Genomic DNA, 27,709 nt, shown 5'->3' on the forward strand with positions numbered 1-27,709 from the left:
TCCCCTTTTTCTTCACTAGAACTGTTGTGGAGAGACACGCTGAAGGGTTTGAAGGGAACGAAAGATGTTTTGGCGAGGGGGAAAGGGGTGAAAGAGAGGGCTAACCAGAATGTTCTAGTGCTCCCATGGTATGTTGACAATTCTTAAACTGCACAAGAAAATTGCTTGCTCCAACGTGGGGAGGGAGATTTGGAGATTTAGTCTTGAAACAGGGGCTTGGAGTGCATTTGTGTACTCTGTGTTGCTTATGTGTGTACTCTATGGGCACGTACGGTACTGCATGTACAGAAAATATTGTGAAATATGTAGCTGGCGAAAATGTTTACATCAATGCAGAAATGAGAAGCTGGAAAGGGGGCCGACGGTGTGGCTGAACGGATTCAAAATGGGTTCTGCCTTTCAACAACATTCATTGCTGACAGTTTAGCTTTAAGCTGTGGGTTCGGGCAGCCAGTCAACTGAGGGCCAGCCAGAGATTAGAGCTGATGTACAGCAAAGCACAGCAGATGCCAACTCACCTTCTTCTTGCTGCAGTAGATCTGCCACTTCTTCTCATCGGGCAGAGCAAACATGGCCTCCCTGTTCTTATCCGTCAGGTCCAGTTCATCCTGCAACAACAAGGATCGTTGTTATTCATTTTCAAACCATTTCAATGAATACGCATTGGATTAGGTACGATTTTTTTCGATAGCACGTCAACAATACATTGCAGAAAAACGGTGATTAATATAAACCCTTACATATTAACATACTAATTAATGACTGGGACACACGTGAATATAATCACCCCATCCCTCAGGACACATTCCCTGTTTGGTTATCCCTATGACAATACAAAGCAAAGGTTTACACAGTCACTTTACACAGTGACATTTGATCGTCCGAACTTCAGATCTCAGTTCCGACTGCTCTCCGCAGACTACAGAGGAGTGTTTTTAATATTCACCCTGCTGCTCCGCTCAATTCTTCAGCTTGGTGCAAGCAGCCTCCTGCACCTTTTGAAATGCATATGAGGCCAGGAAATGAGTCTCTGTGTGCCAGGGAGGAAAATAGTAAAGTCTTGGGAAAGAGAGACGGATAGATTTGGGTTGAAGGGAGAAGGAGAGAGAGAAGGAGGAAGGAGACAGAAAGAAGAAAGAGAAAAGGGGCTGTGTGGTTCTGGAAATGGATAGCAAAAAAAAAAAAAAAAATACAAAACAGAGGAGAGGATGAGATGCTTTAGCGCAAGGGCTTTGTGCTCAAGCTCACACTAATCTCATCATAATGGTTTTGCTACCATGACGTCAGCCAGAAGTGCCGGGGCCTCCTGGGCCCCCCAAAGTGAAGATGGCTACCAGTGCCGGAGATGGGGCCCCTTAAAGCCGGCCAGTAGATTCACAGGGTTTGTTTTCGTCCATTCGGCTGGACGGGGTAGTCTGAGGTGGCCCACATTCCAAGCATCCGACACTACGAAGAATGACATCATCTCTCATCCAGTCCTTTCAATGGGACAAGCAGCAGCATTATTGTGGCTTTAGCCAAAAAGGGAAAAATCTGGAATGTGTGAACTTCAAGGGGGTCTAATACAGATAGAACCCACAAAGAAGCTTTAGAATCTTTGATCAAAGCATTTTTTTTATTTTTTTTATTTTTTATCTCACAGCATGAATTCAATGATTCATTGTAAGCTCATCATCCCCGGTCTACATTACCTGCTGCACTGCATGCTGCTGTTATCCGTGGCCCTGTACTCTCATGAGTGTCAAGCAGAAACAGAAATCTAGCCATCTTGTGGAAGCTAAGACATCTAACCCCTGACTCTCTGTCCTTCCATCTTTACAGATTTTGGCTTTGGGTTGGACCACGATCCTCTCTCCACATCCCCAGGCTTAGAAACTGAGGCCCGAGAAGCCAGCTTGTCTCTGGCATGTTGCCTGGTCGCTGGGTCAAAGCCCTGCTGTCCAAGCTGCTGCTGTTTGGAGGAGCTGATACTGGGAGCTGGTGGGGAAAACAGTGAGAATGAGACCCCTGGATTTTAACCAGATGGGAGCCGAGCCCGGCAGTTGAGCTCTATGCGTCTTCTTGCTCACTCCATCTACTCCCTAGGCCTCTAAATGTAAGGGCTTACATTTAGAGTTATGTGAGAGCAGGATATACGTCAGCAATAAAAATGAGGATTTAGGTGTCCGAGGATGGGTTTCTTTCTTCAAGAATTCCATTTAGAAATAGATATAGGATTACTTTGGGCCTTACATAAGATTTAAGGTGTTAATAGGATAATAGTCTTTATCCACGACGTTCCACTTCCGGGATTGCTCCGTTGCTGGAAATTCCGCCTTATGTCGCTCCTTTTCGGCCGGATGTGTTGGAATTTTAAACTCCGGTAGATTCATGAGGACTATGGTTAACTGCTCCTCAGATCTCTGCAGGGTAAATCCAGACAGCTAGCTAGACTTTCTGTCCAAGCTGAGTTTTCTGTTGCAAGACTAAAACAACTTTTGAATGTACACGTTCCACCAAAACAAGTTCCTTCCAGAGGCTATTTTGCAGAGGCACCGGGGCTCTGTGTTGCGCTTAGCACCGCCCAAGACGATTGGGGTTGGTTTAAAGGTGATCATACTATGCGTTTTGTCTTTTCCCCTTTCCTTTATTGTGTTATATATCTTTTTGTGCATGTTATAGGTTTACAAAGTGAAAAAGCCCAAAGTCCCCCCCAAAGGGACTTACCATCTCCAATAGAAAACACTGTTCACAAACTGCTCCAAACAGCTCTATTGTAGTCCAGCCTTTACTTCAGAGACAAACGTGCGTCACCTTGTAACACACGTTATAATGCTCGCCTAGCTGCTAGCGCGGCACGCCCTCATACTCTGCAACTAGTAACTGCAGTATGAGTACTGCGCATGTACGACTCCCAACAAAGATGGAACAGAAGTGCGATGCCTCACTCTGTAGCTAAAACAGAGAGCTCAACACACAGGGTGAAAAGAGGAGCTGCAGCAATGTGCAGTACAACAAAAAAAGATGGTGTTTTCTGAAAATTAAACCACATAAACCTATTCTGGTACAACCTCTAAATACAATTATGAACCAGAAAATGAGCATAATATGAACACTTTAAAGAAATGCCAATAAACCTGAGCACGTTTTTCTCCCATCCCGGAATGCTGTGTGGACTAGCCAGACCCTCCTCCGCAGCGCTGTGGAGGAACGTCTGGCAAAGCGAGACTAATAGGATAATGGAAAAATCAAGTATGGTAGCAAGAGAAGGATAACAGGAAAGGAGTGGCAGGGTGGGCTAAGGACTAATGTATCTGGAGATTTTAAAACGAGAACTGCAAGTTTCATTCAGTTATTGTCAGGTAAAAGTGGTACCAGTCTGCACTTGAATCAGAGAAAAGAGAGATGAAGTTGAGGATGAGGACACTGGGTGGGTGGAGGAATGTTCATGTCTCGCCAGCCAGAGGACTTTTCTTTCCAGTTATGCAATATTTCACCATTTTCTTCTACCTTCTACCCCCCACCCCTCCCAAACACCGTTTTCCAATACTACATCTACATCATATGGCCTCTCCTCATGACCCAAAAAACACCCAGTCCCTCGCTTAATCTTCCAAAACAAAACTGAACCACTTTCCACTTTGCTGTGTAAAACCTTCTCTTGATGTGCCAGCACTCTCCAGTTGGGAATTGACATAAACCAAAACTAATATTGTTACACCTGCTGCACGAGAGGGGGAAATATACATGCCTAAGGCTTGAACCTCCTATTTCATATTTCCTCCACAACTGCCCATTGAATAATGTTACAAATTAAAAAAGGGTGTCACGGTTGTGAGCTTTGACTGTCAGTTCCGCTGCAGACCGACTGACCTGCGCTGTCATTCAAATTCCTGTCTCTGTCCAAGACTGGCGGGCTTCCCATGTGCTGAGATAATACAGAAGATATGGTGGACAGAGATAGGGATCAGAGAGAGGAAAAAAAAAAAAGCCTTTTTTTTAACTTTCATTTAGAAGCACTACTGATTTCATGTCATCATTTAATGCTTAAATGGTAAGTGTAGCCCCAACATAATTGTGTATCTGAGGCTCAAATAGTTATTACTGCATTTACACAATATCATGTGTATCCACTTTTCATTTTACTCAAATTTTGTTCAACATTTTAGGAAGCACACTTATTCACTTTCTTTCTGAGGGTGACAGACTGTCTGTGCATTAAGTACACAGCTAGAGTAAGTACATGTTTAACATTAGCCTAGCTTAGTATAAAGGCTAGAAGCGTCGGTTTAGCCTCTAACCAAACAAGATTAAATGCTCCAATTGCTGTGATTAAATGCTAAAATTAAAAAGGTGCGTTCAGACAAAACAAACACTGTTTTGCCCTGGCTTAGTCATGCAGTCAACTTGGCTGTTGTGCAGTCTGTATTAATCTCCCCCGATTCACCGACTGTAAAGGCGTTAACTGTAGCCAGCTAGCAACTCTTTCCGGTTTGCTCTCATCTCTGTTCGGTTATAAAATGTCTTTTCGGTCTCAACACACTTTTTTGGAGGCGTTTGTATGTGAAATCATTTTCTTTTGGACAGAGCCAGGCTAGCAGTTTGCCCGTGCTACCACTCTTTATGCTAAGCTAGGCTAAGCACACACTGACACCCACTATCTCACTCTTGGGAGCAAATAAAATGAGTGCATTTCCCAAAATGTGGAACTGATCCTCTAAATCCACCAACATTTTAGAGTAGGAATCACTTGGAGGTGCAAATGAGCATAGTTTACAAATGCATGATGAACAGTAATACACCTTACAGCACCTTACTTATCCGTGTATCTGTGTGTATATACGGTCTTTTTATATAAGGGTGTTTATAGTGTAAATGTTTGTATTATTATTATTAATTCTATTTCTTATAATACTTTATATATATTTTCTCCTATGTCTATTTAATGTGTATTTGTGTTATTCTGATGTGTGTATATTTTTTTTCTTTTGAGCAGCTGTAGCACAGGAATTTCCCCAGTGTGGGATTAATAAAGTCAATTTTATCTTATCTGATTTTATACCCCCCAGGGATTATGATGACGAGGATACCGGTCACTGGTTTATGTATATTAATTAATTTGTATGACATAACAGAGGAGTCAGATGATACAACATGTCGGTTGGAGTGTTGTCCTCGGGTCAAATTGACCCGTTCAGAAATATGGGTTTCTTACAACCAAATTGCCCCAAAATAACTTGGATTCATGCATGTCCATTGTACGGAACCTATCCAATATTCTTCGCAAGTAAAATAAAGGATTACTTCCATTGTATTTTGGTTTTTTTTTTTTTTATTCATTTTCATAGCATTTGAAAAAAAAAATGTTTAAGTGGTTTTAAAACAGTACCCTGACTCAACTTTGACATAAACTAGTGTGTGATTCACTCAACATCCTCTGATCTATTAGTCAAAATAATTCATAATATTTGCTTTAATTTTTAAACTCAAAAAGTAGGTAATATGTCATATAAATTAGGTTTATTGACCCTGAATTTTAAAAAAGCACTGAAAAAAGTGCTAACAATTTTGTTTAAGCATCAAAAGCAGTAAAAAAAAAAAAAAAAAAAAAAGTTTTCAATTTTGAAATGAAATTTCAATGACACATTGGACTGAAGTCAGAGCAGTGTGGGAAAACCTAAATACCTGCTACTGTTGTTTAGACTATATGTCCACTCCAAGTGCCCAGAGACAGATGAACGGCAGGAGTGGGGGGGGGTAAGGCTTACAAAGCAGAGTGGAGAGGTGAAAAAGTTGAGCGTGCATTTGAGATAGGGATGGAAGCAAAGCAAACTGACACCAAAATGTGCGAGAGAAAAAAATATAGGAGGAAGAAAGCGGGGTCAGCGTGTGAGTGACTGCCATAGGAGTGGGAGTGTCTCTGTGACAACTGATTGAGAATGTGTGAGGCTCCACCTAACTGGGAAATGTGTGAGGTCCAAGAATGACATCCTGTCACATGCGTGTGCGTCTATGAAGTGGCATTTACAGAGTGCACGTGAATGTCTTTACCTCATGTGAAGTCTTACAGTACAGAGGGTCTGTCTGGCGTAGCGCTGACACACACACACACACACACCATATATCCTGCAGCTGTCTCTGGGCGAGACAGGAAGGCACAGGAAAGATAGGCAAGATGGCAGGAAGTCATATGAGGCCTCAAGGGAACCCATAGGAAGCTGTAGCTGCCATTATTGACCCAAATGAGTTTCAGTGAGTGAGTATATATGTGTGTGTGTGTGTGTGTGTATATATATATATATATATATATATATATATATATATATATATATATATATATATATATATATATATATATATATATATATATATATGTGTCTCTCACAACTTGTCCCTGAGTTCTTCGCACAAGGGAAAGACCACAACCAGAAATTTACCACAACCAAGAAAAGGTCAAAAACCAACTTCTTATTCTTAAGATATGGTGAGAATGGATTTAACCGCTTTATGTCCTTTTTAATCTAAAAAAAAAAAAATCACACACACAATGAGTCATATTATCCTCTCTTTGATGAGTCAGTCAGTAGCCTAGCTTACTGCCTCTCCCGTTGTCCAAACAAGGCTTGACCACTTACACGATAAGGTTGGCTCAGGACAGTACAAGCTGACTTTACAACAGAGATAGGAAGAGAGCAGTAGAAACGGGAAGCCAGTTAGACAAATGCAAAAGGACAGAGGGAAACAGCGAGAAAAGATGCACAGTGACACATGGCGTACGCAGTGGAGGAAACTCATTCCCAATGCCTCAGAGGGTGGAGAACGTTTCCATTTCCCCGCCGTTACGCAATCCATTCTTGACTGTCGTCCGGCTCAGAAGTCACACTGGAGGGAACATTAGGAGAGGATTTATGTTTTAAAAGAGTCCGCTTTGGACGGTGATTGGGACTCACATGTAGTGAATGCTATTAAAAGGTTGTGGCGCACAGATGTAGTGCCTGACACTGGACAGCTGGCTCCCTTCCCAGAGTGGTTGGATTAAAACTGTTACAAATTACGAGAGAGAACGAAAGAATGAGCCTCCCACATAGGGAAAGAGACAGACAGACAAAGCAGATAGAAAAAGAGGGCAGAGAGAACACACACTAATCTGATGTCTGCCAGCACTGTACTTGCCAGATGTTGGCCTACAAGACCTGATTCAGTTGCAAAAATTTGGCTAGACGAGTACAGTGCCCGATGAAAACATGCCTGGGCCGATTGCTTGGCCTCCTGTGACGCTGCTTGCAACTTTCTCAGATGTAACCAAGTAAATTTACTCAAGAACCGCACTACACAATTCTGAGGTACTGGTACTTCACTTTATGCTACTTTGGTAGTATAATGAAAAAAGAACATTGAAAAAAGTGACAAAAACGTCGGGAAAAGCTTCAAAAATGTGAGGAAAAGTGACAAAAACATTGGAAAAAAAGTGTCCGAAAAAGCTTCAAAAATGTTGAAGAACTGACAAAAAAAATAGTCGGGAAAAACTTCAAAAACAAAGCAAGAAAAAGTGTGGAAAAAGACGACCAAAAAGTTTTAAATTTGAAATTATGACCAAGAAAAACAAAACGTTGCCAGTGGACGGGAAGACCACACAAGGGTTGAGTATATTTTGATGCTGATACTTTTGTACTTTCACTTGGGTACAATTTTGAATGCAGAACTTTTACTTACGTAACAGAGTGTTTTTACAATGTAGTATTGTTACAGTACTTTTACTTGAGTGAAAGATTTGAATACTTCTTCCAGCACTGAGTCAGACCGTGTAGAAAGTGCGGTGTTGTATTACACTACGTGAAAGTGTTGTTTGTGAAGATAATGTCACTCGCCGGATAAGGAAGGACAGAACAGAGAAGTCCTTCCTTTTATAGATAGACATACTGTACATTACATCCTCTCTTATCTCAGCACACATCTCATTACAGATGGGTGATAGAGGGTCTTCCTTTTTTTATAAGGAAAGAAACATGGGGATAGCATATATTTGCAACCATTATGCAAAAACAATAATGGCATACAGATGCAGAGTCAGACTTGGCATCTTTCTTCATTCAACAACTACAATCTAAAGTGAGCTATTGTATTCAACTATTCCACAGCAGATTATCTACCATGAGTGCCTCCGAATCTGTTGCATTTTTTGTTCTGTATTTACTTTTCTCTTTTTAAAGATTTTACCCGGCAGTGTTTCAGCGGCACTGGGTAGTTGGGTTCAAGCCCTTGCAAACGTGTCGAAACATTGCGACCATATGCCGACCTTTCCACAGTAAACGCAATGTGTTCATCGCCATTGGCCAAAACTTGTAAATACAAGTCTAGTTGTCCCCGAACAACCTCACACACTTTCTTCTTTTTGAAGAACCAAACTGCCACCAGTGAGGAATGAATCCAAGTACCAAAATGACTGCGCAGGACCCATTCTTTAATTAACTAAATATGAGAGCAATTTCACATTTGATGATACAATGTTAATAGCAGAGAATTGCCCTGACAAAGTAAAATAAAGCTGTCATTGTTCTTGAAGCACTGCCAAACTTCACACATGGCCTATATATCAACTATGCGTGCGAGCCTTGAAAGGCTTGTGGAAAGAATCTGTTTAAAATGCACCCAGATCCAAATAACAGAACCCAGAACTGTGGCACATTGGCTATCAGGACATTCTGCAGCCAGCTGCAAATGTGTAGTTTTATTGATGTGATCCATTAGTTCCTCTGATGTGGCCTTTGTTCATTGTGTCTAAATCAGTGCCGATTGCTTCCAGGCTCATTTGCATGGGTTTGTCAAGTTCGTTGTTGGCACAGAAGGCTTTCATACTGTATGGGTTTACGGCAGACTTGAAAGCAGGTTTATTCTAGAATCAGTTGTTGCACATTTGGCTGAAGAGAGCAAGTGTTTACACAAGGGAACCAAAGATGGCTCCCACACATGCTTATTCTGCAATATTAGTTTTGTCAGCTACACGCCAAGGACAAAAAGTCATCTCTTTTGCCACATTACTTATTCTACGCTCCTGCATTTTTCATGAAGTAGCCGAGAAGTTAGTAGAGGTTGCTTAAAAGGTTAAACGTTTGAGAATGCGTCCAATGTTTTGCCGTAATGTAGCAGAGCATTAAAATGAAGGTGAGGAAAGTGTGGGTTTAAGATGCAGGGTTTCCTGGTGTGCCTTTGGGTGGAGAGTGAGCCATGGCCAAAATATATACAATGAGTTACCCAGTTTAGTAATAGTAGTAAGCAGGGTGTGACTTGTGAAGAAAGCAGAGTGGGGGCGGGATGTTTTTCGATCATGCACAATAAAACAAAACGTGCAAGAATTAAATCCCCCTTCCCAATACCATGGGAAAGTGCCATTCGGCCGGCCACGACAAAATACTTTCACCCAGGAAACGCTTAACTGTCATCTCCCCATGACGCTCAATTTTTCTGGCTTAACTCAACTACCACGGCCCCTGAAAGGACCGTCATATGGCGGTGCCTGTAGCCGGCTCGCGGTCACCTATTGACGGCTATACAACTGCCGCTGGTAGCCGGCGTCCTGGAGCACAAAATAGTAGTTTTATTACTATAATACTTACTGGTAGTAAGTAATATCTGTTTATTCTATTCCACCTCTATCATCAGCCGTGTGATCTTCCAAGAAAGCACAAGGGACAGACATCACACCACGCATTTCATTACATACTTCAATAATACAATCATAGACAATACAATAGACAAGTTAATGATTTTCTGGCCAACAATTTTCCATGCAATATTACTGAGACAAGTCAGTGAAAGTCTTTTCTCCCACTAAGAGTGTAAGCTAAGTGTGCACTGGCTGGACACAGTGGAAGACCCCATTATGGACGTGAAGACACTCCTCCATTTGGCCCAGATCTGTCGCTCCCACTCCAGAGGCTCCATTGAGTCTCATTCTACTCCTCAGGAAAGGCTTTCATAATAATAATAATAATAATAATAATAATAATAATAATAATAATCCCATCTTCGGTTGCCATGGAAATGTGCTATGTTATTCTCTATTTTTTTCTTTATTTCCTCCCCTGTGGCACAGCTCCTCGCCTCTCTACATTGGCTCTTTATGTCAACATTACAAGCATCGTGTCCAGACAGAGTGGCTGCTCGAGGTAAGGTTGTACAGATTTTTGGACCACCGGTCAAATGTGTCAGCAAGTTGGCTGCCGGATCGGTAAAACAGATGTGGGGGACAAACAGTTTGGCCAGATGACCATTGTTAGGTAGAAGCAGTTTGTGCATTGGTCATCCAATCAAATCAGACATGAATCAAACTGTCACGGGTTAAATGATCATCTAACTCACTGGTTCCCTACCGGGGGGGGGGGTCCGTACCCCCACTAAGGGCTGCTAAAGCTTGGGGGGGGTTGCAAGCCCATCCTGATTTTAAGGGGTTTAAGTTTTTAAGGGGTTTTAAATATACAGTTTGCCTATATCTAATCATTTTATTCATCTCAGTAAAGAAAACTAAATGAAATTGCTATTTTTTTAAAGGGGAACTATGCCTTTTTTTTTAAGCTTAATTTACCTTAACTGAACAGCTTCGGAGTCATTGGAATGGTTATATGACTTTTTTCGAGTTGAATGGTGGTCGTCTCGCTCCCCCCTAGCGCCTGTGATCGAAAAAAAAAAAAAAACCTTGCAACTTTCGGCCGGCGGCCTCAGCGCCAGGAAGTATCATGTGATATCAGGTCTCGCGATGTAACGAATTGTTCACGGCACTGCACACATACAGGAACCGGCTAGCTATAAGAACGAGGTAGCAATGGAGTTTTTCACATTATCGTCATGGCTGAGCCGGCAAAAAAGAAGCAGAAAGCTAGGAAAGCATTGTCGGAGGAACAGAGAAAGAGGAAACGGCAGACTGACCAAGCGAGGAGTCAGACACAAGTAAACATAGGAGCTGCCAAATATCTATTCCGAAGCTGTAGGGGGAGCTCTATAGAGAAACCTGCGAGCAAAAAGCGAGGAAACAGCAAAGAAATGGACAAAACTGCATAGCGCCCCTTTAAAGTCTGGATTTTTTAATTTGAGATATAAAACAGGATAAGGGCACGGTGAAGACCTGAACACAAACTATATTCACAGAGCCTTCCCTATGTGCTAAACAGCCTCATCCTGCATTGGAAAAGTACGCAGTTAAAACTAAAGAGCTCCTGTAATAGAACAATGGCCAAGTATAAACGACCCAGATCAGTGACAGACTTGATGAAGTTAGCAGAAGGATACACATGTGACTATGTCCGGTTTTCAAAATAAGGTATTAACATAAGGGTTGACACATATGGAAATACGATTACTTGAAATATATTCACAAGAAGTAAAAAAATAAAAATAAAAATAAAAAACGACTCGAGGGCTCACAGATGATTACACTTTACGACTTTCAGGGGGCAGCCCTAGTTTGTTTGGTGGCTCGTTCAACAAGCCAAGGTGCAGAACAAAATGTGTGTTCATGTTTGTAAGTTGAGGAACAAAAAAAAAAAAAAAATAATAATATATTCAGGGTTGAAAGCTAAATGGCATGTAATGTAATGTAACGTAACATCTGCACAGATGGATTTCCGGTAATCCATAGAATTCATGCAAAACTAGGGGGCGCAATCATGAAACCAAAAAATATGAATTTTTCCCTTTTAGTTTCAGATTATGTTCTCAAACTGAACACACAAAATTATTTACAGAGCAGCTAGTATTGCCATTTATGATTTGATGCAACTTAATCAGAGGTGGAATTTGACCTTTCAGCGCTACATTCAATGCCGGAATTCTGCAGTAAAGTATGTACAAGATGAACCAGAGCCTAACACAGACATTAACCCAAAGACAACATATCTGAGTGACACCATCAGATGTAGCCATCCAACAACCATCTGAAGAATAATCTATTCACAACATGTGGAAGGGCCCAGATCCAATGAGAAAATGCCAAATCTGCTTTCTCTCCTGGGTCGAAAAGCTGCAAGTCAAGAGGTCTGGAAATCGGGGATGGACCTGTTGGCTCGGCTTCTTCTTCAGCTCATGCATCTGTGTCAGCATCATCGCAAGCTCAGACATTTACCTTAAAACTGAGCCATACAGTCCTCTCAACCATGAGGACTGCTGTGATTTTGCTAAGCACTTCCAAATGAAAAGGCATGTTTTTATTTTATCCCAGCAATACATGTCTGTGTTCGCTTTTCCAAAACTTTTTCTCCATGTATGCATTTTATCAGGCCACATAGGGCATCGCGTTTGTTAAATAACAACCTGTTGGTTCTCCGTAACTAAGCTTTAGTTATTGCACAGCTGAAAGCGCATTAGGTCATTCCAGACTAGAGAGACCGATTGAGGCAATCAATGTCTTGACTGCTATAATCCTAACTTTACATTTTCTCCAATCAAGCCATTAGATATACTGCAGCTACTGAGGTTTAATGGCTTGTGCATTACCAGTGATTATAAAAAAAAAAGGAGCCTAGACAGCAAATGTAGGATTAAATCAGGTCAATTAGCTGGAAACATGGGGAAAGGATCACCGTTGGGAAAACATCTGCCTTGATAATAGTGAATAATTTCCTATCACAAACGGAATTTCACTTAATTTATTTGGACAATTGGAGGAGTGATTTATTCTGCAGCCGGGGAAGTTTAGCACTCCCCAGGACTAAGACTAGTCCTGTAACCATGCTGCTGAACACATTGTTGAGAGAGGGAGATGGAGTCCGAGATAGAAGGAAATCCGATGTTAAGGGGAGCATGGCAGAAGCGCCGAGATGGAGACAAGACGGGACCCAAACTGAGCAAGAGACAGGAAATGAGCAAACAAAGAGACAGCGAATCCCCATTTTTCCAGCAAAGCCAGAACCAGCTTGCATGGCAGCTGAAACCCACAGCAGCCTGCTCCATTCTGACAGCTGTGCCCTGATCCCTCTCCACATCATGGGTACATGCCCACACAGCCATGCCACTGGTCTGGCACAAGTATAGACAAACAACTTCTGCCAAGTGTGATCTGTGCACAAGATGGGAACTGTCGCAAAAGGGTGGACTGCATGTAGTGTAAAGGATGAGTCTCTGAATTTGTGGGTGGTGGGGGGGGGGGTTGTTGGTGATGGGGTTGGGGTTGGGCCGTGGCCTCATCCAACCATCAAGACGCACTGCCCAATCACTTCCAATCCCTGTCCCTAATCCTGTTTGGTCAGGATAATGAACAACACGCAAAAGGAAGGAAAAAGAAAGGAAAAGGGCTGCTCAGCATTAGGAAAACAAAATGTCAGGGTTTACTAGATTTTACTTTAATGTGCAGCATTTCTGTATGGTGACTTTTTGGAAATGGGTCAAAAATGCAGCAAAGGACTGCAATACAATCAAGTTGAACAGGCTCAATAAAACGGAATCAGTGGATGGCTACAGGTAGATGTGCAAATTGTCCCGCTGCTTTTTCGATACTATCCTGAAAATGTGCCGTTACCAGTTACGATGATAGAAAAATATCCTTAATATACTGTAAGAGTAATTTCACAGCCACTGCTAACACACAGGAACTTATTTCATATGTAAAACATACTGTAAGACTGATTCATTATGTAGCCTGTGAAACCACAGTGGTCGAATTGCATTAGGATTCAGTGATCAAAAAGCCCAGTCGATTGTTGAAATTTGACTCTGCTCCACTATTGAAACAACTGAAGGGGAGATGAATCTAAACCTCAAATGTATAACGCACTCCCTTACCACCTGTCCAGAGTGTTTTATGTTAAGACTCATTCAACTAGCTTGCTCAACCATTGAGATCTTTACTCACCACCAGTTCGGAGAAACGTGCGTGCAGCTCCTCAGCGGGCGGCATGGGAGCGCTGAACTCCAGCAGCTGCAGGGGTACGCTGTCTTTGAGGTTGATCTCCGGAGGCTCGCTGCTGCCGAAGCAGCACAGGAAGCCCAGGCCCGACCGCGTCCTCTTCCTGGGGGGCATGGTGGCTGTGGTGACACAGGTGGCAGTGATGGTGCTGGACCGGGAAGGTAGAGGAAGGGGCCAAGGGGCAGGGAGGGGGGAGTGGAGAGGAGGATGACACTGCTATCTAGGGGGCATGATCTAGAAGAGAGAGGAGAAAGAGGGACACAGTTATGTTTGGTTTCCCCCGGTGTCATTAAGAATTACTGTCAATTACAATACATTTAGGCAAGCATGTTTAATGTCATAATGCATGACATTTGCATGTACAGTAACTCATTTCATCCTATGTTCGATCATAATGTAGCACGACAGAGATTCAGCCTACACTGCGTTCATGAAGGCCTCATGCTGGTCTACACGCCCAGTATCTGGTCAATGTTTCCTTGGAAAGAAATTATTTGTAGTGCACAGGAAGAGAAGCAATTTATGTTTCCAGCAGCCCCAGTTTGTTTTCAATAAATACAGAAAGATACATGAGCAGCAAGAGCCACTACAGCGAAACAAAAAGGAGAAATGCAAACTAAAGAAATGCATTAACTCCTTGCTTGGATTTTCTCATGAAGACATTACGGTGCTGGAAATACAGCGATCTCTGGAAAGTACACTGCAGAAATGCTTTAGCAATGACAGCCTACTGTACCACCACAGATGGCACCAACATCACCATGGAGGAAGTAGCAAGTTCAACACTGAAAACGGTTGATTTCATCTAGTTTTATTTTGAAATATTCTTTATTCCCCTCACTGTGCCCGTATGAACATGTACCATGGTGGAGATACTACAGATTGCTGTGTGGCGAGGGGGCACAGAGGCAGCAGGGGCCGCCATCATATCCTCATCATGACATCGGTTGCACTTATGCCTGGACAAAGAAACCTCTTGTCCGTGAGGTACAATGGTTTCTGTCCAGTGAGTGTGCGTGTGTTGTTTGTTCAGACTTGCACCAAGAGCTGCCCCAGCACTGCCCTCACTCTTTCAATAGAGCGGACACTGTGTGTGTGTGTGTGTGTGTGTGTGTGTGTGTGTGTGTGTGTGTGTGGACAGTCGTGAATGACACCCACTACAACAGGAGCAAGGGACTGAATAGGCCCAGACACCCTGGAGGATTTCCTCAATGCTACAAGAGGATATGGGTGGTCTCCACTGTATGAATAATACACTCTTTACACCATATTATGTCCTATCAACCACAAACTTACTTACACAAAGTGAGCGTACACACACAGCGGCTCACACAGTTGCAAAAGGTCTCCTTTATGCAACAGTTTATGGCATTTGTGAATGAATGGTCCTCAAGCCTGTTATGCAAATACCACAGACATGCAAATCCAGCAGAAATGGTAATAGTTGACCAAGAAATCCATTTTTGAGCCATTTATGTGAAATACAATAAAATGAAGTTGCCATGCAGAGCACACAACTAAGTCCAACAAAAGCAGATTTTACTTTTATACTTCTATCCATCTATATTCCTTATGTTAAGCTGTTATTGATATTTGTACATAACCAAACAAGCATTAAGTAATGACTAGAGCTTTGCACCCATCTGTTTAATATGGCAGTGAAAGTTTATGACTTCAGTTTCCACAAGAAGCCACAATCTACTACATCTTGACTGAGCATGAGTCTCCGCCATCACTCTCTCACACATTGGTTCAGCGTAGGAGTTCTCACTGCACGGTTTAAAAATAGCCGTATGGTAAATTCTTTATGAACGCGCTGGGCCATCGACAGGAGCTTAAAAGGGGAAAAAAATTAAACGAGAAAACACCACATTTCCATTTTGACCCTTCGTCCTTTGCTTTTTTTCCCCGCCTCCTTGAATCTACCATCTCTCTCAAGGCAGAAGCAGCAGAGCTGTGCACAGCTCCAAATAAACTGCAGGCTTATTTTAAAAAAGGAAAAGCAACAAAAGTTTTTCTTCGGCTTGTTGAACACGGAAACGCCTGTGCAGCCATCACTGGGCTTATTTTGTATCTTAAATTATTCTGTATTTGTATAATCACCTTCAAATATGGGGACCGTTTCATATCCATTGCATCAGTGGGCTGGATGTCAATAATAGCACGTGTGGCATGCTGTGCGAGGTACATTTGATACTGCACCAGCGTGTGTGTTATGATAGCCGAGGTGACAATCTCTGAACGCGCGCCCCCCCCCCCATCAGGGAGGGAATAACCTACTAGAGGGCTCCAGGGCAAAAATGACCTGTGGGCCCCTATTATTCCCCTGTCCCTCCCATTCCCTGTGAATAGTGTATGTATGTCAGTATGGGTTCATTTGATGAAATACAAATGTATTTGTCTAAACACAGTATCAACTTAAATAATAAAGGCATTAAACTACATTTTGACACAGGGCTCCTCTACAAGACTGTGCTGCAAGATTACAAAAATAAAACACTCACATGCCCATACGTACATCGAAACCATTTTTTGGTCGCTGTAATTGTTCTTCCTGTCCATTTGGTCTGTGAAGAGATCCCTGCCTAACACATTTTTAATTGTACATACAATCCACAGTTCTTATTATGTTCCAAAATGCATTCTAAAGTTCAGCTAAAGCCAAGCCAAAACCAAAATATATATCCCTCCAGAAAGAAAAAAAAAAAAAAAAGAACTGTAGTAGCAAGTCTCTATCAGCAATACTGACAATGCAGCAAAGTCCCAGTCTAAAAATGCTGTGTAAAACCTCCCCTAACCAGTATCCATCCATCCATCCACCCCCCCAACCGAGGCACAGTGCTGATAATTTAAGATAACCGTCACATGTGCATGGGGTATTATGAGCAACAGGTTGCAGAGATGCCATATTAACTTGTATCAAACCAGATGTGGCCAAGCATGGCATGCCCATCAGAATGAATGTACTGTATATTAGCAGCCCACTTCAGAATAGTAACTTATGGAGATCTGTTCCATACATTTACACTTTAAAAAGGCTGTGCCTCTGACTAACATTGACTGCTTTTCATCCTTTTTATTACTATAAGATAAAGTGCCAGCTGGTGCCAAATCTTTACGGTGGTGAGTTAGTTACTGACACTGTGGACAGCTGGCTGAGCCTAATGGAAAAGAGGCCGCTCTACAGGGGTTTTAAAGCCATTCAGCAAAAAAAAAAAAACACAACCTAAACCTCCTGTCCAGTGTATCTGTGTGTGCGCGCCTCTAACTTCACTCTCCCACAGAGCCCCACGTGCGGCCAGCCCTCACTCAACACCAGCTCTGCTGGCCGTCGTCCAGCCCATGGCCAGGGAAAGTAGGCCAAGGAATCCAAATACACACACAGAAATATACTGCACATACAGTATATACTGTATGTACAGGGACAAACAATGAACCAAGAACACTGAGGGCTGTGCATTATCATTCTCTGTATGGTGGAGTCACCACACAAACACAATCCAAATTGACCATGTCCCCTGCCATATGTGCCCTGAAAGACACTCTTATCTCCTAGCTTTTCATTTCAGCCCTTCCCCTCCGACTCACTGTCATCTCCAATTATTCCTCTTTTCAGGGTGAATGAAGTGACATTTCCCTTCATCCACCCCCTTCTGACAGTAACATCTGTCATTTTTCCTTGCCACTTCTCACATGTCCTCCTGCCAGCTTCATTCCACATTTTAAACTCTTCTGTTCCTTGCTGCTCGGTGTTAATGCTTACGGCTAACGATAGCTGGACACATTGACAGTAGCCAAGTTTCCATTAACGTATTGTTATGCGCTAGTGGTGCAAGACAGATCGACTCAATATCGTTATCGCAATATCACGCTGCGCAGTATCATATCTAGGGGTGCAAGATATATCGACTCAATATCGTTATCGCAATATATCGAAAGTGTCGCAATAAGTATGCAATATTTAGTTTATTTTGTGGAGCGCTGCGTCCCGTCCGTTGGCTGTGTTCATTAGTTGTGTTTGATTTAGAGCCCGCTTGAAATGCTATAATGATCACGTTTCATTGGCCAGTTACCGTGCCACTTGCACATGTTGGTGCACGTCAGCGCACGGGTCCAGTACGTGACAAACCCTATGGAGAGTACCACGTGAACATGTGTGCATATTTCAACAGAGTGACAGTGTAAGTGAAGAAATAGAGACAACAAAACGAATCAGATAAGCGAAAGAAAAGTTGTGTCCTGTTCTCTTTATTTATACATTTTATACTGTCCAACCAGTAGAACATGTCCTGTTCTGTAGACATGGTCCTTATTTATTCACTCATGTTGGACCAGACCAATATAACCGTCAGTTCAAATAAACCTTGTGTTGTAAGAAAACTTGTTTAATTTGTTATGAATCTATTTTGATGCGTTTTCCCGTAACTTTTGTAATTTTACATAGGTTTAAAAATATCGAAATTATCGATATCGCAATATTCATAGTCGATGTCGTAATATCACATTTTTTCAATATCGTGCGACAATATTATGCGCGTCTTGAAGTATCACGTTGGAAAAGCCGTTTCGAAAAATTCGGGGGGAAAAAAATGGCTCTAAAAAGGGAGTCAATCCCTATAGACGCATATATGCAATTTGACACACAAGTGTTTTGGTGTTCCACTTTTGCTTTTGTTTTTGTGTTCCACAATTTTTTAAACTCGCTCTTTTCTTTCTGTCGTTCTCTCTCTGGTCTCTTTCGTGTCAGTGAGTTGTCGCACATCCGATGCTGGTGACATGGAAAACTGCACACAGACAGAGACACACACACACACACACACACACACACCCACCCACCCACACCCACCCACCCAGACACACTTCCTTACTATTCCCTGCTCATCACTGGGAAACACATGTATGTATGGTCGTTGTATAAGTCACAGGAAAAGGAAGCCATTACTTAAAGAGTGAAAGCCTGTGGATCTCTACAGACTAGTGCTAATTAACACCATCTGTGTGTGTCGAAATGGGAGATACAGGAAGATGGTGCGTAGAGATTTGTCTCTGCTAGTCTTCTCGCCATGACAGACTAGAATTTCAGGACACACACATGCCTGAAAAAAAACACATTTTGACAAATTCCCTGCTTGCATGCTACTGCAACAAACACTGCATTGTATGTGCACAGCCATGCAGTCACCTTTTCACACGTTTCAAAATTCAAAACACACTCACTCAAAATTCAGATGCAAGCACATACACACAGGCAGTATTTGCATACTCATACACTAAGAGCCCTAAAGCAGAGAGAGGAGCCTGCTGGCTGCTCTGTGTTTGAAGCGTCTGGAGAGCAGCCGAGCAGAGAGAGAGAGAGAGACAGAGAGATGAAGGAGGTGAGGGAGGGAGGCAGGGATAAAAAGAGATACTGCTGCCACTTCTCATTCAGCCCACTACCACATCGCCTCATCCCCAGCGCCGGGAAGTAGGTCAGTGGAGAAGGAGGAGGAGGAGGAGGCGGCAGTGAGAAGAGACGGGCTGCTGCTGCTGGTGTGTGATTGTGTGTGCAGGCGAGAGACAGAAGAAGAGGTGTATGTTGTATATTATATATAGAGAGATCAGTCTCTCAAACATCTGTGCCTGCATCATTTCAATTCTCTCGCCAACAGCTGTCCCACAACACAATGCTTTTAGTACTAAAGAAAAAAGAAAATTGGACACAAATCAAGCTCCTGTTATTTCCATCCCTCCTCAACAGAAACACTTGGACCCAATCAAAAAAGCTGCATCACTCTCCCACCACTTTTCTTGTTTTAACTATACACATTCCCCTCCTTCTTCCTCAGACTTTAGCTACAGCAGTGTGCTCCTGCATTTGAATGCGTCTTGCTCACCTTCATTCTCCTCCACATCCCAGTACCACCCTCACTTTCACGCTAAGAAAGTGCCCTTGTCGTCTTCATTGTAATGGATGGATGGAATTTAATATAGCTCTTTTCATCCAACTATTGTAATTCCAGGCAGATACAGAGAGTCAAAGAAAGAAAGAAAGAAAGGCAAGAGTAATGTAGGAGGAAACACGAAGGAGCAGCAATAAAACGGTTTGAAACAAATAAGTAGTAGAGGCAAAAACACAGCCAACAAAGAGCAAGATTATTTTAAAGAGGCACTGAATAAAAGATCAGAGGGAAGCCTGCAGGACACTTTTTTTTTTGCACACATTGTTTCTGGGTCCCACAAATGAGGACCATTCCTCTGGGGTGCTGGGCCGCAGAGGAGGGTAGAGACAGGCTTACGTAAGAACCCAGCACCAGAGATGGGGGAGCAGTGCCACGCTGGCACAGGCAAGAACAAGATGCCAAATGCAGTGCAGATTAAGGTTTTGGAATTGTTTTGGCAAACTGGTGGCATGCAGCTGGCGAGAGGAGAACACGTCTGACCACACCAGTGTTGGAAGGCAAAAAGCACTAGGCAACTACAATCCCTAAGATTTCAGTCCCGGTAGATTTGGTGACACCTATGCTTACTGTGGGACAGCAAGTGCATTTTAATGATATAGTTCCATTCAAAATTACATGTATCAACTACTGGATGGCAGCAAACATGCCTTAAGCAGCTTCTCTGTATGAAAGAAGAACAACTTGTGGATCTGTTTATGGTGTGCACACTCAAATAAACTGAGCTTCTAGAATGTATCGAATTATGATGTTATACAGTTTCCAACATGCGGTTTCCCTTGTGCATGAGCAACTGGAGTCGTGTGCAGGAAAAGCAGACTCCAACTGCAACAATGAAAACTATTACATAAAAAGGCAATTTCACAATGTAAATCCAATGAATGGCTGTTGCCAAAGACATTCCAGCCACAAATAGATCACAGGATGGGGTTTTATATAAGGAAAATGTTACTTTTATGGAATTATCCAACCTTTGAACATCCCATCATTTCTAACAGACCTTTTCCTCCAATTGGTACAGGCACTTGCAGCAGATGACAAATCACAATTTATTTTCTTATACAGGATGCCAACGTGGAGGGACGCCAATGTGTCCAACACACACCAAAAGGTCTTAATCGTGTTGTGTTGGCACATGTCTGCATGTCCTTATATTTGTGTGGGTAGTCATGATTGTGTACTGGAATGTAAAAATTGCATGTGGAAATGAACCAGTCACACATTAATTTGACATGAAGTAGTTATTTAACCCAGCTATTAGACCCATGGGAGCCATGCCACTCTTTGGATGCTCTTGCCCCAGACATGCCCTCGAAAACATGCCCCCACCCCCCCCCCTTCTACTGTCTGCCTGTCTTTCCAATGACTAATGGACCTACCCTTCAATTCTTTTCTCCCTGCTCCAAAGCCACTGGCTGCAAGCCAAATCACCTGGGACACTGAAAACTCATTCTCCCATGAACCCCATTGGCTCTGTGGCCCACCCACAGTTGCTGCTTCGGGCCTTGGGGAAAGCCATGTACACATCATACATCTTACCCTTTTAGAGTCACAGGCCATTCTGTAGTGATAATCAGTTACATTAGTGCAACATGCAATACATGCAGGCATTCCCACACACACACACACACACACACACATTTTAGTTTGTTCTTACAGAGATTATATTCATGCATCGCTTCATCAATGACATGGGGTTTAGCACCATGGGTGGTCAGCTTAAAAAAATGTATGTAAAGAAATAGTGATATGTGATTGATCAGAAACAGCTGCTGGCATGACTAACAGACAATGATCAAATGAATGTAAATATAACAAATGCACTGCACACTACACACATTGTGACTTGCATTCCTGAGGTGTGACATCACCAATCTATTCCGGTGCAGCTCTCCGTGGTAAGTAGCGAGTTTCAGCCTCGCCTGACAAATGGCCAGAGCGGACAGTGGAGGAACTGCCATCATGTCATGGCACATTTGCATGAGATGCATTCCTGCGCTTGTTCTGAAAGCACACAGAAGGCCAGCGCTTTCATAAGAGTCTGCACACCGAGTGGCTTTCTAATGTGGACCTGGACAATGGGCCAGAGGATTTAGTTTGGACATTTCTGCTGGGGCCTGACAGGGTAGGCTATTGCAGGCAGAAATAGTTTTTTCGGGCTGTGCAACTTCAACTTCCCTCCACCAGCTCTGGAGTCCATGTGTATCTGATCTTCAAGGGGACAGTTATTTTTAGCTATGACAGCATGGTCTCTCTCCAAAACATTCTCAGCCTCTTTGATTGGCATGGCAATCAAATTAAAGAGAATAATTTTATATATAAAGTAAGGATTCTTTTCAATTTAATTTCTGGCAGCAGGATAATATTAAGTAAGCATTTGCTTTAAAGTCACGTGCAAGTAATAGAAGATAAGCAGTTACTGAAACCAACATTCATGGGCACCATGCTTTGGCTCCATCTACAGACACTCGCCAAGGGTTTAAGGCGGTTACTGATAAGGGTAGTCTGTGCTTTATGCCTACGTGCATCTTCCAGGAAAAGAGCCCAGAATCAGATGATCAGAAACCCACCCTTCCCTTTACGCCCCAACTCTCTTTTCAACCATTCCTCCAAACCTCCCTAATTCCTTTGCTTACGTTCTCCCTCAATCACTTCCTTTCTGCCCTGCAATCAGATAGGGGAAGCTGTAAGGGTGAGACAGCTGGAAACCTATTCAGCTGTTGGACTGGGATCTGTGCCTTCAGATGGTGTCTCTAGGACTCAGTCTGGGGCAAGACTGTCTGAGTCAGTGGCAAAACATGCACCGGTAAACCTCATGGTGAACAGATACTTCTGAAACAACATGACAATGGGCCTCATGTTTCTAGTCACTGTATATAACCAACTTAAATACAGTCATACAGTGTAGAGCTAGCAATGAACGTAACATAAGCCATTTAAATTGGCCACAATTATTATTAATTACTTTAATAGCTGGTGGTTAATACTGTTGCTTAAATATTTCCAGACTGTCTCCAAGGCAAATGCAATCACATTTTGACAGAGAGGCATTTTTCATTTTCTTTTGTTTACAAACAGATCTGGTCAGACAGCCAATAGAAGGATATATATATATATATATATATATAGTCGCCCCAGGTTCACAAAGTGGTTACTGATCTTGTATATGAAGCACACAGATCATCCCTTCAGGAACAATGGCAATGACTGTTGAATGCTTTTCATATCTATCCATTATCAATTGATATTCCCTCACTGGGAACTCAACTGCCTAAAACTTGTAATTCTAGCTGTTGAAAATGTCCGTAATGTCCTTATTGTGTCAGTTCTTACCAATCGATTCATTGCGTTACCACCTATACATGGTAGTGTTTCAATATCACATCATAAACCGTCAACTCTTTCACAGCCAACATTTGAGAATTCTCAGAGGTCTTATTGGCTTCTAGCCTCATTTAAAACAAACATATAAGCACTGTTGGTTTTAACGGGGCCATGAGGCACAGTAACACACCTCACCCATAAAGAGGAAATGCCTCAACTAAACCACTGGAAAAATAGGAGTGGGGTGGGGTGGGATGGGGGGAGTGATGTTTCCAATCCTCCAGGGATGACATTAATAGCCATTTCATTTTGCTCGATTCATAAAAAAAAAAAGTGATCTGATGTGAGGAACATTCATAAATGGCACAGACCACATGAAGACGGGGGTTGTAACAACTGTGAGATTTGAGTAGATTTTAGATTGAGTTTTTTTTGCTTTGATCAAAACAAATGTAGCAGCTCCATGCAGCAGTGGAGGGGCCCCGGCTACGAACATGAACGGTTGCTGTTTGAAGCTAATTATTATAAACATGTTAAACCCCTTCATAGAAGCCGTGGACCACAGACACGAGTTGCATGAACAAAAGTTGAAATAAGATAATGCGCAGAAGCAGACGACTTGGATGAAGGTAACAACAAATCAAGCCAGGTTTACGGACCACGTTTCACTGACCTGGCGGGACAAAAAGCCCTTTTTGCGAAACACCTTTCAAGGCGTTAGCTTGTGTAGTAGTAACTGTTCTCAGAAGGTCATCCACATGTTGCACAAGGAAAGTCCACCAGTTGCTCTGTGGGACTTTAACAATGCAGATGTTACCGTTGGCTCAGGAAGGAGGTCATATCTAGGGGGGGGAGACTAACATCCCAGCAACAGACCCACTGCTGACCCACTTGTCTTCTGGCCGAGAAGCACATCTCCGCGAGTCACATCTCTGCTCATCATATAGACCGGATCACTGGGATAACTATGCTATTAATACTGGGAATGAGAAGAAAGTCGGCCATGCCACATTCCACAGGCCCAAAAATTCCCACATATTAACAGGGCTCGGAATGAAATCCAATACTTGGCATCCCTTTCCCTCGAACCCCAAAGCGCTACCCTGCCGTGTCAAATCATTTTCTTATTTCATATGGGAGGAATGCCAGAGTCACAAGCTCCCAGTCTAACTAAAGACATATTATATGCGTAGAAAGAATTAAGGGGAGTACAGTCACAGAGCTGGTTACCACTCTCAACAGGAAATGGATGCTGGACTTCCAAGAGGCTCCATGTACTTCACACCCTAGAGTCTTGTCATTTGGAGGGAATGAGCCCTTTCCATCAGTACAATGCACTTATCCAAATTACACAGATGCCTGAGAAGATCCAGCTCTTCTGGGTGGTGAAAGGGGTAACTTTTCAACTTTCAAACTAAACTAAAAAAACTGAATCACCAATTAGGTTTCCAAGCTGACGACTACACTCAGTGGTTAGCTCAGCAGTCCTCAATAGACGCGTTTGTTAGCTTGCCATTGTTTGGCTTCTCATCCTGTGCACCTAGGTTTGAGTATGTCTACCAATGTCAGTGAGTGGATTAGGGCACTCTATATTGTGCATTGTTAAGCTATTAATCTTGCCTTGGTGAGAGGTCAACAGCTGCAGCATAGAGGACAGCGGGCTTCTGGGTAATGTCTGGAATGCTCTTCTGGGACAGTTATAGCAACGCATGTAGGGACAGCCCTCTGAAGTGACCAACTTTTTTCAAAACAGCCTGCAGTAATACTGCACTGAATTGAGGCACTGTAAAGAGGAGATATGCTTACACATCATAAGCCCCAGAAAGTGTGTCACTGGCACAAATACAATAGTGCCATTTAACACACATTCAGTGTGGGAGAGGAACAGCAGCCTTACTGCTAAAGTCTCCCTGAGTTTAGTCCCTCAGACACCGTAACCACTCCACTGTAAATACAACATGTTGATAATCCTATTCAAAAGTAGTAGTAGTAGTAGTAGTAGTAGTTGAATTTAAGCAGCTTTACAGACCTCATCTCTTTTTCTCTCTGTCCCCAACGTAATGAGGAGGCCCTTGAGCTGCCAGTCAGCAGCAGGGCAGAAGCGATAAAAGGCAGACCGTCATTCACTAACTCTCCCGCGCACTCCCTCTAATCCTGAGAGAGCAGTTCATGCATCTGTAATGGTCGATAAAATATGAAAAGCTCTGAGAGCGCTGACGGCAGCAGAGGGTGTGTATGTACGCTACTTGTGAGTCCTCAAATTCTGTTAATGCCCTCCCAACACACTGAATCTTTTAGCGATGTCACTCAGCTTGCCCCCTGGCACAAGTGAGTGTAGCAGGATTTCCAGCAGACTGGAGAATAAGCCTTTAATGTGGAGGAAATGGATACTATCTTGTTCACAAAGCAAAAAGACATCAAAGAAAACACAAATGGCCTCATGACTGTATAAATGAGTTTTGCCTTTGGTTCATTAACCTTCAAACGCAAGCCACTGAAAGGAATAAATTACTTTGAATGTTGCAGGAATAAGGGTTGTCTTATGCCTTTTCATATAACTATTATCTCCTGGATCAGCTATTTAAAAGCCAAGCCTCTAGTAAAATGTTCACAAACCCTGAAACATCGGTTTGGAATGTTTCTCATCAAAAACACACACAACATTGGACTTGGGCAAACCCAAAGTAGGCAACAATACTCAATTCCACAGGTGAAAATTTCGAGGGCCGGTACATGAACTTTCATCACTGTGCATTCGACACACGCAAATGATTTACAGGGGCGGCCGTGGCTCAGGTGGTCTACCAATCGGAAGGTCACTGGCTGCAGTCCCATGTCCAAGTGTCCTTGGGCAAGACACTAAACCCTGAATTGCTTCCGATGCTGCGTCACCTGTGTGTAAAGGTTTATCTGATGAGCAGGTGGCCCCTTGTATGGCAGCCTCGGCCACAGTGTAGGAATGCGTGGTTCCTGTACTATGTAAAAGTGCTTTGAGAAGTCGTTTAGACTAGAAAAGCGCTATATAAATACAGTCCATTTACATTTACAGCTAAGATGACAGCCTCTCAACTGGGATAGGCAATGCTTCCACACAGGAAAGGAGGTTTCACAATTCTTCAAATGAGGAACCCTGGGAGATTAGGACAGTGTGTTTATGTTGGTCTGTGCTGCCATGAAGTAACGGCTTCCCTTGAGGCTAATGTGGAAGGACAGTCTATAAAAAGAAATACCAACATCCCAAGCAAAAGAAGGCCACATTTAGAGGTAAGTGGAAGTCTGCTCTCCTAGCTCCATATTGGGTGGAATTGTTGCTGGGAGGAGAGTACATCATACATGGAATGTCAGGCCACTACTTACACCAAAGGGCTGACCGTGTGATTGATGAATATATGTGATCAGCCCATGTCTGGGACCCGAAATAGGCCTGTGCCCATTCCATATGACACTGTCCCATCCTCCCTCAATTTCTGAAATGCCAAACATTTCCCTGAACTAAGTCCTAGATGTTTTTTGTTTAAACAAAATGAATGGATATCAATCTCTTTTAACTCCTCCAGCTCTCAATGCTGAACCCCCATCCATCCCTGCAATCATGCAACGTTTTCCAACGAAAGTGAAATTTCAAACAAACTCAGCTAAAACACTGAATCCAAGACTATCACCAATTGGCCAAAAACCTTGCTCATATAATGCACCAGCACACATGGGGGCAAGGCAAGGCGCGCTGTCAACACCACTGGAGAAAGAACCCAAACATTAAGACCATGCACATTTCACAACCTAGCTCTTGCTGCCGTTTATGACCTATAAAGCCACCGTAGTAAAGAAGCAAAGTACTGTATAATACTGCCTCTCTCTCCAATCACAACAACACAAAAATGTGGAAACTTTATCATCTTGGTGGGATTAGTAGCCCTTGTAGCCCACCAGCTTCGTTCTTGCTCAGCTTTGAGCTGAGCCTACTGACTAATATTTATTTTGTTGGCTGCAATAGTCTGCGTTTTCCTGGCTGGATTGAGCAACGGGATGCAGTGCATGGACAAACTGGCTTTACACTTAAAACATCTGTAGCCTGTCATTTGTGGACTCTCCTACTGAGTGAACAGCAATACGGTGTATCTATTAGTGACCAGGAAGGGTCACAGGTATCCGTATGAAAAATAGGTATCTCCTACTTACCCACTTCAGATGGGCTGCCCTGAGAGATACTGTCCCTGTGTCACGTCACTTGAAATGAAAAATAAAAAGACTCTTTAAACAATGCAAAGTTACAAGAACATTTTAAAGCATTCCTGCAGCTTCTGGATTTATATCCCTCTTTTTGCTCTTTGGAGTTTGTGTTTCGTGGCCAAATTCCATGCCTTCGCCGAGTCAGACGATGTTTCCTGACCAAAGCTGCTGCGTTTTGTCTGCTTCCCCTCTTTGAGCTTCTGAGCCGAGCTCTGGATTTCAGCTGACTGTGCTGGGAGCTGAGCTGTTGACACTGTCCCCGCTCGCTCTCCCCCCCGCCCTCTCTTGCTAGCTCTCCCTCTCTTGCTCTCGGTCTTCAGATCATTCGCCCTGCTTCCCCTCCCCT

General features: G+C 42.9%; 1 protein-coding gene across 5 annotated transcripts in view; it reads right to left on the bottom strand.

Moving 5' to 3' along the window:
* daam2 (dishevelled associated activator of morphogenesis 2) overlaps positions 1–27,709 on the bottom strand; it is a 109,356-nt gene that overhangs the window by 58,091 nt on the left and 23,556 nt on the right. For 4 of the 5 annotated variants that reach the window (XM_078277869.1, XM_078277865.1, XM_078277867.1 and 1 more), the window contains exons 2-3: positions 13,820–14,107; positions 519–608 (exon numbers count right to left, since the gene is read on the bottom strand). In XM_078277869.1, the coding sequence (XP_078133995.1) occupies positions 519–608; positions 13,820–13,987 (258 nt within the window). In that variant the 5' untranslated portion in view covers positions 13,988–14,107. Of the gene's footprint in view, positions 1–518; positions 609–13,819; positions 14,108–27,312; positions 27,595–27,709 lie in introns of those variants that run through there. The other variant, XM_078277866.1, reaches the window with a different exon arrangement.

This window comes from Sander vitreus, chromosome 20, assembly GCF_031162955.1.
Source record: "Sander vitreus isolate 19-12246 chromosome 20, sanVit1, whole genome shotgun sequence".
NCBI classification, from domain to species: domain Eukaryota; kingdom Metazoa; phylum Chordata; class Actinopteri; order Perciformes; family Percidae; genus Sander; species Sander vitreus.